This window comes from Paramisgurnus dabryanus, chromosome 8 (assembly GCF_030506205.2).
Source record: "Paramisgurnus dabryanus chromosome 8, PD_genome_1.1, whole genome shotgun sequence".
Taxonomy (NCBI): domain Eukaryota; kingdom Metazoa; phylum Chordata; class Actinopteri; order Cypriniformes; family Cobitidae; genus Paramisgurnus; species Paramisgurnus dabryanus.
The window spans coordinates 16,267,600-16,282,180 of record NC_133344.1 but is presented as its reverse complement, the minus strand read 5'-3'; the positions used below and the strand labels follow the sequence as shown (position 1 = coordinate 16,282,180).

General features: G+C 37.0%; 1 protein-coding gene across 1 annotated transcript in view; it reads left to right on the top strand.

The window, feature by feature from the left end:
- The window catches only part of nyap2a (neuronal tyrosine-phosphorylated phosphoinositide-3-kinase adaptor 2a), a 47,342-nt gene that overhangs the window by 17,512 nt on the left and 15,249 nt on the right, over positions 1–14,581 (top strand). Inside the window, exons 3-4 of the mRNA XM_065280684.1 lie at positions 1,066–1,373; positions 7,862–9,043. Coding sequence (XP_065136756.1) covers positions 1,066–1,373; positions 7,862–9,043 — 1,490 coding nt within the window. The remainder of the gene's footprint in view (positions 1–1,065; positions 1,374–7,861; positions 9,044–14,581) is intronic.

The window sequence follows — 14,581 nt, the reverse complement described above, 5'->3', positions numbered from 1 at the left end:
AGTATAATTTGATATACTGTAGTATAGTGGCACAGTATAGTATAGTAGCATTTCATATAGTGTAGTTGTGCAGTATAGTATAATTTAGTATAGTATAGTGGTGCTGTATAGTTTAATATCATTTGATATAGTGTAGTATAGTTGTGCAGTATATTGTAGTAAGTATAATATAGCGTTGCAGTATAGTATTGTATAATTTTATATAGTGTAGTATAGTTGTGCAGTATATTATAGTAAAGCGGTGCAGTATAGTAAAGTATAGTATAATTTTATATAGTGTAGTATAGTTGTGTGGTATAGTATAGTATAGTGGTGCAATGTATTGTATCATTTGATATAGTGTGGTATAGTTTGGTGGTATAGTGTAGTATAGTATAGTATAGTGGTGCAATATATTTTAGTATAGTATAGTGGGGCAGTATAGTATAGTATAATTTGATATAGTGTAGTATAGTATAGTGGTGCAGTATATTGTAGTATAGTATAGAATAGCCGTATAGTATAGTGTAGTATAGTACAGAGGTGCAGTGCAGTATATTGTAGTATGGTATGGTGGTATAGTATAGTGTAGTATAGTACAGTGCAGTATATTGTAGTATAGTATGATGGTATAGTATAGTGTAGTATAGTACAGTGGTGCAGTGCAGAATATTGTAGTATAGTATAGCGGTATAGTATCAGTAGATGTAGTGTAGTATAGGGGTGCAGTATAGTATCATTTAATATAGTGTGGTATAGCTGTGCATTATGTTATAGTATAATATAGCGTTGCAGTATATAGTATCGTTTGATATAGTTTAGTTTAGTACAGAAAGATTCTGAAAAATTCTCTTGATGCTGTAATCCGTCAAGATTTTTGGACTTAATATATATGGAGTAAAAAGATGAAAGCTCTAGTTAATGCACACACATCAACATGTAATAAGCTCGTTGGTCACGTAGCGACGCATGGTCTGGCTTGTGTTCAAATGGCAAAAAAATATCACAAATGTTTTTGCTGCTTTGTAGTATGACTCTGCTAAAGAATCTGTGAAATGTCCGACTAAATTCTTTTTCGCTCTGCAGGATTGGCGAGGATGTGGCCCGTGTAACATCAGAAGGAGGTTATGCGGGTAAACATTTTCGAATGGGCTTTATGACAATGCCGGCCCCTCAGGACCGTATTTCTCCTTCCTGTGGGCCTGGCTTTACCGTACGCTCACAGTCTCTGCACTCGGTGGGTGGGAGTGAGGACGAGGGAAGCCCCACGTCCCGAAAACAGCCCCCTCCTAAACCTAGACGAGACCCCAATACCAAACTCAGCACATCATCTGAGACCGTCAATGCCGGGCTTAGCACGGGGAAGAGCGGACAGGATCTGGAGAAATGTGATGGTAAATATTTTTCTACTCACTTTGACCTGCACTCTGGATTAAACATCACACAATCATGTTAGCCATCACTGTCAAACTGCATTCCATCTCATGTAAAACTCAGACATACCATCATACACACCTGAAGAAATGCATCTCTCGCTCTATTTTGAACCACTTTAGTGTTGAAGCAAATGCATCTTTCATGCATCTTCAACCATCTCTCGTTCATGGGTTATTACACATGAGTTCAATATGCACCAAGTCCTCTTCCCTTCTGTACTTTACATCAAGAGTAAGACAAGAAAATACATGCATTCATGTTTAAAATGCTGGACTATATTTTGGAAGCATGGGCACTTGAATGAACATTCACACACACAGCAAAATGTGGTGTACAGCTCTAGAAAAAAATTAAGAGGCCATTTCAACACTTTCAGAAAAAAGTGTTATCTGAATCAACTTGAAAAACATTTTTTTCCGGATTGATGCTAAAGCAATAGCATTTAAGAAGTTGTCGGATTTTATATAGAAAAAACTTGTTTGCTTGTTTCAGATGTTCTGCTAGCCTGCTCAAACAGGTCTGCTGTGATGGTTTTAAAGGAGATTGATGCTTGTCAGCTGGCTTATCTAAGATCAGCAAAGTAAACCAGCTTAAGTCGGTTTATGCAGATTTACACAGTTGCAAAGTCAGTGTCAGTATGGCTTTTATTACATAACACAAAACATTTCCTCACAGATGAAAGGTCACTTCAATGTAAAGACAGTGAGAGTGACACAAACTGTAAGAGCCGTGCACAACAAAGCTTTTAAACGCGGCTGAAAATGACAGGCGGACGCAGACTGTCAGCTTTTTTTTCAGCCGACTGCCAGCTTTCTTTAACTGAGCGCTTTGATTGCTGTGATACTTCTGCTTTGTTTATCAGTCGTAGTACGATGCGCAGGGTGGTTTTTGTAAGGTTTATCCCTCCCCTCCTCCACTGTGATTGGACGGCTGTGTGATAACTGACATTGATGAGCTGAGCTTTTCACCTTAAGTTGAATATTTTTCAACTCTCGGGCTCAGAGCGGAAAAAACACCAATCGCCGGATTTTAGTGCAGAAAAAAGCAAGTTGCTTCCAATGGAAACAATTGAAATCATACGCCAGTCCCCGGTGTAAAAGCTTTGGTGTGCATGCTCCCTAGCTGTTTCACATACACTCAAGCATTTTTCTAAGAACTAGTGACATCAGTCGTTTCCCTACTCTGAATAGTCCCCATGAACCTGCTAATGCATTCTCATTGGACCTACTGGTTGCAGAGTCATGATAAAAGGGACAACCATTGCCATGGGCAACATTTCAGCATAAGTGTTTTACTGATAGTGACAGCTTCAGACAGAATCAACCAAAACACAGATGATGTCTTGTATAAAGGTCGAGAATAAGGAGAAGGTCTTCAGTCGTGATATGTATACACACAAAAAAACAACAACACACAAAGACACCTCCAGACACCAGGGTGTGATGTCATTACCATAACATTTTTTTAGAAAGGTGGAACAAATTATATATCATGTTTTACATGTTTCTTTAGGTGACTTACATTCAATAAACATTTGAAAGTACACCATTCTAGATGTCTATGACTTTTTTATTTGAATACAAATAAATCAGTTTAATTTAAAATGGCATGTATGGTTATCTTATATTGAGAGCAACATGGCAAAGCTCCAAAAAGCACATACATTCATCATTAAAGTAATTCAAATGACTCCAGTGGTTTAATAAATGTCTTCTGAAGTAAAACATGGTGCATGGTAGGGCTGTGCAAAAAATCGGCTGCGATTATCATGCGCGTGTCATCAGTACAGTCTGTGTAATAAATGCCGCTCCATCTGAAAGCAGCTGATGGCGATTTAATACTAATCACTGAACCGGCTTTACTGATGACACGCGCATGATAATCGCAGTCGATTTTTTGCACAGCCCTAGTGCATGGTACAACTCTAATAATTTGATTTTAACTGTGTTATTGAATTATTACCATAGTGATTTTGATATTTGGGTCAATGACATGATGTTAACTATTTTGTGTCCATATGGTTTAATTAAATTAAAAAGGGTAAAATTTTAAAATACATTTGTGGACCAAGTCTAAAATTTCTGGTTTTATTTAATTTTCAATTCAATTCAATTTATATAGCGCTTTTTACAATTGTAATTGTTTCAAAGCAGTTTTAAATTAATAGAAGCAGGGGAAACACAGAAAAATCGACAGACAACATAAGCAGCAAAATACAGCGGCGTTGAATAAACTTTACAAGTGAGCGTATTAATAATGTAACGTATAGAAGAGTAAGTTAAGCCAATGTCGTCTGACTAATTGCAAAAATGTCAATGAGGTGCAACCGGTCTGTGTCAATTGGTGTAACTAGTATTTTTTTAAATGAAAATATATATAAATATATTCATAAAAAATGTGGAATAAAATATAATCATCTACTTTAGTGTAATATGATTTTTTACATACATTTTTATATCATTTGTCAAAGATTATTTAGAAAACAGAGCTGTTTTCAGCATGCGTCAGGACAAATATAACAAAAACGCATTATAATTTACATTTAGAAATAACGAATAAAATGTTTTTTTTTATGATTACGCATACATGCGATCAAGGTCGATACAATATTTAAAAAATATCATTCTTTGGCGGAAATGGCGGTTACACCATTTGGCATTTTCAGGACCGTTCAGTCTTAACTTTCATAAAAAATGTATTGCATAAAATGAACATAAATACACTGTGCATTGAAATAAACCTGATGCATGCTTTTAAAACAAGTTTTTTAAAAATATTAAACAATTTATTATCTTGCCAAACCGTTTTTGTCACTGACCCATTTACAGTAGTACATCAATGTACATGTACATCTGCAAACATTTTTTTAACCTGATACCAAGACCAATCAAGCTCATAATCATTCATTTCAATATCATACAATCATTTAAATTCGGGTTTATCATGGATTAACATCAGAAAAATATAAATCTTTTATTTGCTTTATTTCAAATACACAGTTACAAGTTTAAGAAGTAAAGTAATAGCATTGATAGGGTTACTCATTTGACATCCACTATAAATGCGCGCAAGAGAGAGTGAGAGTGAGCATGTGGCAAATGCAGAACCTACATAAATCATGGCCCACATTCCTTAAACAGCATCATATTAAACTTAATGATATGTGGGATGCGGCACCCCTACGGCACTGTGCTGTATATATCACTGGCAGGGACTCTCTTCACTCGTACATCACTTCTTATTAAAAGAAAAATCGATATAAATGCATTGTGTACACGTAAACATACACAGATTAACATCTACAGTATAGTACATTAGTAGTGGAACAGGACACCAGGTCTAGTTTCTAATTACTTTACATCTTATTTAGCAAACTAGATGAAAAAATGCCCTGATGGGAAATAACCCTGTTCTAGAGAGAGAGAGATTGAAAATAATAAATATATTTCCTCTCACCTATATTTGGCTGACGGATGTATGTGCTTTTTGGAGCTTTGCCATGTTGGGTCCTATTGGGAAGATAACATGACAGCCTTTTAATTTATTTAAATAAAGTTATCAATTTTGTTCAACTGATGAAAGGAAGTCATACGGCTCTGATATTCTCATATTTGGGTGAACACTGTGAACAACACCGCTTTCAACACAGCAAAACCTCCCAGTCTATATATTTGATATAATAACCGCAGTTTAGTGAATAGAAAATATAATCAGCTCAGTTTAAAACGCAATAGAAGTCAATAAAAAATCCCTAACACAATAAAAAACAAAGGTGTGTGTGAAACTGCTGAGAGAATTCAATTCACCATGTCCTCGTTCTGTCACTTGGGTGGATTACAGTTGCTATTTTTTACTGAAAGTTAAGTAAAATCATTTTGTCATTTGCTGACTTCTCATCTGTGTATCAGAGTGCCACCACACAGCTGATTTAAACCCCTGTCATGTCCTTCACGTAAGCCAAACAAACACACACACACAAAGGACTGCAGGCCGTCTCTTGAGAATGATGTAACTATCAGTCAGCTTTACAGAAGATTAAACATTTGCATACATTTGGGAATCGCACACAAACTCCTGCTGAATGAATCGGGTCAGTCCAGCTGCCCTTCACCCGCCTCTGCTCAGGTGATGTTTATGGAAATGACAGAAGGGTGAAAGGTGAAATGCAAGCATGAGTAAGCAGTTAAGAGGGAAGGGAAAAACAGCTTACTGCTGAGATTAAGCGTCAGGACGAAATTCATTCATGAAGTTAAAATGACCTAGTTTTATTTCGCGGTTTGTGTTTTTTCGCTCCCTTCTTCTGAAGTTCAATTGGTAGAGCATTGCGCGTTCGAACACACATACTGATAAAACAATCGTATAGCTTGAATGCACTGTAAGCCGCTTTGGATAAAGACGTCTGACGAAATGCATAACGTAAATGTAATGTTTGCATCACAAATTCAGTATTTAATTTAAAATATTTACATTACACGTTTGCCCTAATAATAATCACTTTACGAATGCAAATCAAGAATAAATGCTTTAAAGCTTTATTCAAAACTTTTAAATGCATCATGTTTTAAATACTCCAGTGTTCATCAGGCTGACCCTTCGTAAATGCTTTAAAAGGAGACTTTTTTAAGATGTCAAATAAATCTTTGGTGTCCCCAGAGTACGTATGTGAAGTTTTAGCTCAAAATATCATATAGATAATTTATTATAGCATGTTAAAATTGCCTCTTTGTAGTTGTGAGCAAAAATTTGCCGTTTTTGGGTGTGTCGTTTTAAATGCAAATGAGCTGATCTCTGCACTAAATGCCAGTGCTGTGGTTGGTTAGTGTAGATTAAAGGGATAGTTGACCCAAAAATAAAAATACTGTCATCATTTACTCACTCTCATGTTGTTATAAACCCATATAAATTTCTTTGTTCTGACGAACACAAAGGAAGATATTTTGAGGAATGTTTGTACCCAAACCGTTCGTGGACCCCATTCACTTCCATAGTAGGAAAAAAGAATATGATGGAAGTAAATGGGGTCCACGAATGGTTTGGTTACATTTCTCAAAATATCTTCCTTTGTGTTCATCAGAAAAAATAAATTTATACAGGTTTGTAACAAATGAGAGTGAGTAAAAGATGATAGAATTTAAATTTTTGGGTCAACTATCCCTTTAAGGGGTGGTATTATCCCTTTCTGACATCACAAGGGGAGCCAAATTTCAATGACCTATTTTTTCACATGCTTGCAGAGAATGGTTTACCAAGAGTTACTGGGTTGGTCTTTATCACATTTTCTATGTTGATAGAAGCACCGGGGATCCAATTATACATGAAAAAAGTCAGATTTTCATTATATAATTCACTTTACAGATCCATCTGACGTGTTTTTTAGCAATATCCAGAACATGGCTGCCACGATTTTTCTCCCTTTAAAACGCATGGCGTCATTTATGTGAGAAATCAAAGCTTAATATCTCTCAGTGCTGCTGACATCACCAGTTCCTGGCTGTACGTACTGTACACCAAACATGGCTTGCTTGCCTCATTTCTGGGCACAACTGTGTATTATTAATCCTGTCTCAAGGAGACTGTTAAACTCGGAGCGCATCAACTCACTTCATAACCACACACAGTCAGGATTAGTTAAAGAGCAGAAAGAGTAAACTGGGAAGCATCAAAGGCGATCGCGTGCACAGCAGAACAGTTATGGGACCAGTATAGCACCAATGTGGCTTTGTGGGATTGCACTGACTTTAAGTCAGGCTACCTTTCTCAGGCTTAAAGGGATAGTTCACCCAAAAATGAAAATTCTGTCATCATTTACTCACTCTCATGTTGTTCTAAACCTGTATGAATTTCTTTTTTTCTGACGAACACAAAAGAAGATATTTGGAGAAGTGATGGTAAACACACAGCAGTAAGTGTCCATTGACGTTCAAAGTAGGAATAAAAAATATAATGGAATTTAATGGGTACCGTCAACTGTTTGCTTATCATCATTTATCAAAATATTTTCTTCATCATTTATCACAATACTTCCCAAAAAAAAATTTCCTACTATGGAAGTCAATGGTCACTTACTGCTGTGTGTTTACCATCATTTCTCAAAATATCTTATTTTGTGCAGCCTATACAAGGGGGGTGCACGCCTAGTGTACATTAAGTGAAACAAAGATGGTTAATAGGAGTAAAGAACTAATATTATTGGATTATATCAAAATTTGCTCTCATTTGACATATTTTTTCATATATATTTGATTATATCGTCATAATAAAAACAATATTGTCTTAACAAAAGAGTTTTGCAGGAAGTACAAGTGTTCAGGTTTTAAAATGTAATTGTAAAATGTAAGATGTATGTGTCCCTATCGCTTTTACTATATAAAAAACAATTGTTGTTTTTTTTTTAACATGCTCAGATGTAGATAGCTTATTTCTACTTCTGTTCTCTTTCCTACAGCATCTAAATCCCGCCCATGCAGCGAGGAATATCGACGCATGCCTCCGCCCAAACCCAAACGTAACCCTAACACACAGCTCAGCACATCATTTGACGAGTCTTACATCCAAAACCATGGAAGCAAGGCCAAGTCGGCCTCTCTGCCGCGACGTCAGAAAAAGAAATCAGCATCCCAGAATCAAAGCCCCGCCCCTGACAGCGATGAAGAGGCGGAGCCTGTTTATATAGAAATGGTGGGGAATATTTTACGAGACTTTGGTCGAATCGATGGAGCCAGCGGCGAAGAGGAGGATGATCAGGGTGAATGCGTATATGAGGAAATGAAATACTCTGCCTACGATGATATGGCGTCATCTTTAGACCACACCCAGTCTCGCTGGGACCAGTGCCCGACTCCTTTAGTGCCAGAGGTAGAACTTACACGACCCACCACACCGCGCGGTTCACTCTGTGACATTCCTGCACCTTTCCCAAATCTGCTCTCCCATCGTCCACCACTGCTAGTATTCCCACCCGCACCTGCCCAGTGTTCCCCTAACTCTGACGAATCCCCTCTTACGCCGCTGGATGTCACCAAACTGCCTGTGCTAGATAACACTGGATATGGCAAACCTGGAGCATCCCCAACTACCGCTGAACCTGGACAGCAGCTGGACGCACAGCAGGTGTCTGGTAAACACCATCACCACCACCATCATCATCATAAAAAGTCAGCTGAGACTAAGGAGCAACAGACGATCACAGCATCAGGCCGGTCGTCTGCACCACCCCTGCCATCTGCGCAGTACAAAAGTGGAGGTTCATCCACAGCGCACGGTTACCCGCGGAGCCACTCCGCCTGCCCGTCGCCTGTTAGTATGGGCCGTGCGTTAACCCCGCTCACCTTGAAACGCCCCCCGCCGTACGATGCTCTTATGACCGGCACGATTCCACGCAGTGCGTCTGGAGTTCCGCCTGGATCACGTGAAAGCGGGCGGCTCTCGAACTCATCCAGCACGCATGGGGGTTCGATGCAAAACGTTTCCACGGCATCCTGTTCGGGAGGGTCCAGCTCAGGGTCGGGAGGTCGAGGCAGTCGTACGCCAACCAGTCCACTGGATGAGCTTAGCAACCTGTTCACCTCTGGACGAAACATGCTGAAGAAAGGATCTGGAGGACGCAAAGGGAAAGAGGCAGCAGATGGTAAGTGTTACAAATTGTATAAATAATTATTTACCAAAACATATAAATCCACAATAAATAGTTAGGACATGTAATACAATTCTGACCCTTAGTAAAACTACAGTCTTGTGCAAAAGTCTTAGGCCACCATGCCAGAATTAGATTTGTTGTATTTGCAATGTTATAGTGATCATATATAAATATTTCTCAGTCTCTTTATTAGAAAACATCCAGAAATACAGAAAATGTGTATATAGTATTAAAAACTGTATAAAAATGTAAACTGATGTGGCAAGTTTTTAGGTTAAACTCCTCTTCCACTTGAGCAATAGGAGATGCAGGATCTCTTAAACCTAAATAAAATTAAATCCTAATTTCTAATTTTAAAGAAATCAAAAACGCTCAAGATGTGTTTAGTGCCAAGAGAGGTCACACTAAACACAGACGATGGCTAAAGAAGACATTTAGTCCTGAAATGTTTTTTTTTTTTACATATTTCCTGTATTTTCTGTTTGTATCTTAATAAAATAGATTGAAAAATACATATAGGTGAACATTAAAACTTCTAAAACAACATGTCTGGCGGTGGTGGCCTAAGACTTTTGCACAGTACTGGATATCCATAGACAGTTTTCGTTGCTGCTCTTATGCGTCTGACCTGAAGTGAACTTGCGGTCTGTGCTTGTTTATTTGTCTGACTAGCCACTAAACTGATCTCGGGAAAAATACCTTGTGGAAAATAACATTGTTTCAGTTTCCAAAAGACAAGGGGAGACGGTGAGCATGAATCACTGCTGTGCGGATTTGGCAGCCAGGCTAGAATTAAAGGATCTGTAGCTAAAATTTTATACATTCATTTTACACAGAAACGCTTAGTGTAATAGTTAATACATTTAAGCTATGAACTAGGTAATTTACTGGTTATTTATATTGCTTGTTATTAAAAAAATTATAGACTCTAGTTGTTATTGTTACTTAAGTTAAGTTTAGGCCACAAATGCCATTTGTTTATGTTGTTGCTGCTAAGACCGTCTATTTTTTTTATATATACAGATGTACAAATGAGCTATATATTATAGCTATATAATTTTATAGACAGAAACAATCTAAGCATGGTTTCTACTTAGGTACAGACAAACATGCATCATGCATAATAACATTTGCTATATATTCTCTGCCACATTGTGCGTACTTGTGATTTTTTAGAGCAAATCTTTCCATTAGTTTTCACTGCCGTGAAAGATATCTGCCTAATGCTGCTATAGCTTTCGAGGATGTGAGCACGCTCTGCACCACCGCCAATCTCCACCTCGAGAGCGTGAACCTAAGCTTCTATAGTAATAAATAGACAGTGCTTAGTTTGGGAAAAAGATCTACAGAATAAACTAACATTAAAGGGATAGTTCACTCAAAAAATGAAAATTCTGTCATCATTTTCTCAACCTTATGTTGTTCTAAACCTGTATAAATTTAGGAACACAAAAGAAGATATACATTAATAAATAATGGTAAGCAGACAGCTGATTGTAACCAGTGACTTCCATAGTAGGAAGTATTGTGATAAATAAAGAAGAAGATATTTTAATAAATGATGGTAAGCAGTAAGCACACGGTTGACGGTAACCATTTGTTTATGGAAGTCAATGGTTACAATCAGCTATGTGCTTACCATCATTGATCAAAATATGAAGAGTTTGGTTCCAAAACGCGATAAATGCCATTTAAAAAAATGAGTTACCACCAAAATCAGTATTGTATCAGGTTAGTATTAAAAAGTAAATTCTTAATTTTACACAAAATCCAATATCTGGCACGTTATTCTGTCATGTTTCTCCCTTTTTTCCCAAAACACAATAAACGCCACTCCTCCTTTTCTGCAGAATGCAATAAATCCCCTCAACAAATCACAGCGCACCATTCCTACACTGTAAACAACAATGGCGACGCGTTGAATTCACACGGAATCCAAGTTTTCCTCATTTACTTTGTAATTCGTGACAAAAGAAAATACTTTGATGGCATTGATAAACCTGTGGTGGTTTTCTGTGATGGGAAAGAAACGTAAGGCATCAAAATCGAATAAATTACTTGAGAGGCAATCGGGAGACAGAAAAATGTCAGCTGTTGCTTGTTCTCACACGACAGCATCAAGCTTCTGTCATGGTAACACATTGACCCCTGGGGATCTTACGAAAAACCTTCCTTTATTTTACTCGAAGCTAACGAAAATCAAGCTGTCAAAAAAGTTCAGCGACAACGTCCCAAGGATGACAGCAGCAATGACAGTGTTCTTAATATGACAAAGTAAATGTTTTAATTAATGGAATTAATGTTTATTTTTTAAATCGGTGTATACCACCATTAAACTTAATGAATATGACATGGCAAATAAATGCACATTATATATTGATTCAATAGATTTATAGCAATTTTGAAAAAAAAAACTTGTCATAGATTTATTGCATTTTGTGGAAAAATTTTCAGTTTTTTTAATAAATCTCTGAAAATCAAATTATGGATTTGAATTTTTTAATGGTATTATAACCTTAAGATACTATGTGAAAGTTTGTAACAGAAAATAAGTGTTTTCATCTTCTCACTTTCTTGGTATAGAAAACACGTTTTACCGAAATTAGTCAAAATGGATTTATTGCGTTTTGGAACCAAACTCTGAAAAAATTCATTCATTTTAGGTTTAGAACAACATGAAAATAAGAAAGTGATTTTTGGGTGAACTATTCCTTTAACCTGTTGAAATGCATCAGCTTATGTTCAACATAACAACAACTCAACGTTTTGTGGCTAGCAGCTTTACTAGAACCATTTTATTGTCCCGTTTTACTGGTAAAGTTTATCTGTTGAACAACATCAAGGCAATCAAACAAATGTCAGTTTCTAAAGATAAAGAAATGGTTTTCCTTGAACCAAATCTGATCCGCAAATTTTAACCCAATCTAATTTTGCAGTTCACTTAAATCATTAAATACAACGTAGACTGTGAGATACTGTATTGTGAAGTGATTGGTAGCCCGTTCAGATACAACTTCAAAGTGAGGGATGTTGTCTGAGAGAGTAAAGCTTGATTGGGTTTAAAGAGCGTCTGTGATCGTCTTGAGAGCTTTAGCTAAGGACATTATACTCAAGTGCTATTTTTCCCATGTGGAGGAGAGAAGACTTTTATGTCCTATTTCCACGGTCCACTTCCATCACCCCAGGTGTGAGTGTGTCTGAGCCTGATCACAGATTAAAAATTGAGCGATCGACCCACGCACAGACTGTTAAACATGCTTGCAGAGAGACAAAATGACCCAGATTCTCCATCATCAGAGAGCTTTTTCAAATCAAATCCTGTTTTTGTTATGTAATTGTTTGGGTTAATGTGAAGATCTTTTCGATTGTGGTGATGCGAGGATTTTCATGAGCTTGTAATCATGATCAAATCATAATTTATTATTCAGATGTAGTTCAGATTAATGAATCAAGGCTATTATGTTAATAAGACTGAAACACTCCACACACATGCCAAATGTGAACATTTTTATATACGCACATACATACAGAAAATAAAAAATAAGCATCTTTTTCCGTCATTTTATAATCTTAATAAATACTAAAGCACGTCAGACTGTCAATCATAAGTAGTTTTACACTGCCCAGTCCAGCCTTGACATTATACACACAAACACATGCACATGCACAGACACCTCTGTCAGTATGTCTTTTACGGATCTGTGACTTGGGCATCGTGCCTGACAGAGTGTGGAGGTGTGTGAGATTAACAGGTTCTCACTATTTCTGTGTGTGTGTGTTTGCCTGACAATCACATAGAGAGATAGAGAGAAACTGTGAAAGACAGGGAGAGATATACAGTATAAGACTCTGTCAACACACTGAGCTTTCAAATAAAGCTCAACATCAGACTGTTTCACTCAGATTTAGCCATTTAAAGGGACACACTACTTTTTTTGAAAATAGGCTAATTTTCCAGCTCCCCTAGAGTTAAACATTTGATTTTTTTACCGTTTTGGAATCCATTCAGCTGATCTCTGGGTCTGGCTGTACCACTTTTAGCATAGCTTAGCATAATCCATTGAATCTGATTAGGGGTGAAACGATTAACCGTGCAAATGTGCATTTTCTCAATGAATGAATTTGAATGAATTACAGTGAAATCCCAGCACATCCGAACGCCAGGGGGTGCTCTCATGCAGAAACTCCCTTTGTGCCACAGAAGAAGTAGCATTACAAACGCTATTCCAGGAAATGTCTACAGGAATATTTATATCGCTGTTCTTCAACTTATATTTTCATAATAATAAACCATATTTTGAATGATTTTTATTTAACGAGTGTTGCTTTTTTAAATGCACGTTATAAACGACTCAGACTCATAATGATTTTAGATTGATAAGGACTTCCTACTGACTAAATGCCATAGTATACGCACCTTTGCATGAAACCAATCGCAGCCTTGCACAATTTAATCGTTACAACCCTAAATCTGATTAGACCATTAGCATTGCGCTAAAAAATAACCTAAGAGTTTCGATATTTTTCCTATTTAAAACTTCTGTAGTTATATGGTGTACTAAAACCGACAGAAAAATAAAAGTTTATTTTTCTAGGCAGATATGGCTAGGAACTATACTCTCATTTTAGCGTAATAATCAAGGACTTTGCTGCCGTACCATAGTACTATTCGGACGGGATTAGTTTTACATCGGGAGGTGGGGTAAAGCAATTTTTTTCAGAGCTTCTCAGTGATTTTAGTCCTGTCCGAATGCTCCATGTCAGTACTCATTACGGACAATGTCAGTAAAGATTACGGCGACTTTTACCTTCTGTAAAAAGGTCCGGAGAAATTACCTCATAATACTAATCCAGTGCAAATAGACCAGCTGTAAATATACACGTAAATTGAGTCATTTCCTTTTATTTGCGGGTTTCTTTTAAATTTAAAAGCGCTTAAAGGGACACTTCACCCATTTGCATTAAAGGGGCCATGTCACAGGACTTTTTTAAGATGTCAAATAAATCTTTGGTGTCCCCAGAGCACATATGTGAAGTTTTAGCTCAAAATACCATATAAATAATTTATTATAGCATGTTAAAATTGCCACTTTGTAGGTGTGTGAAAAAATGTGCCGTTTTGGGTGTGTCCTTTAAAATGCACATGAGCGGATGAAATTCAAACACTGATCACAATGATGGTGGTTTGTTGAAATTGAAACTCAATTGTTCTGTGAATTATTTTCTCTCTGCACTAAATAGCAGTGATGTGGTTGGATTAAGGGGTGGTTTTATTATAATAAGAGCTCCTTATGACATCATAAGAAGAGCCAATTTTCAACGACCTATTTTTTCAAGTGCTTGTAGAGAATGGTTCACCAAAACTAAGTTACTGGGTTGATCTTTTTCATATTTTCTAGGTTGATAGCTGCACTAGGGACCCAATAATAGCACTTAAACATGGAAAAAGTCAGATTTTCATGCCATGGCCCCTTTAAGCTTTGTATAGTAAGAACCCCAGTCATGTTTTTGAATGGTCATGCATCATTT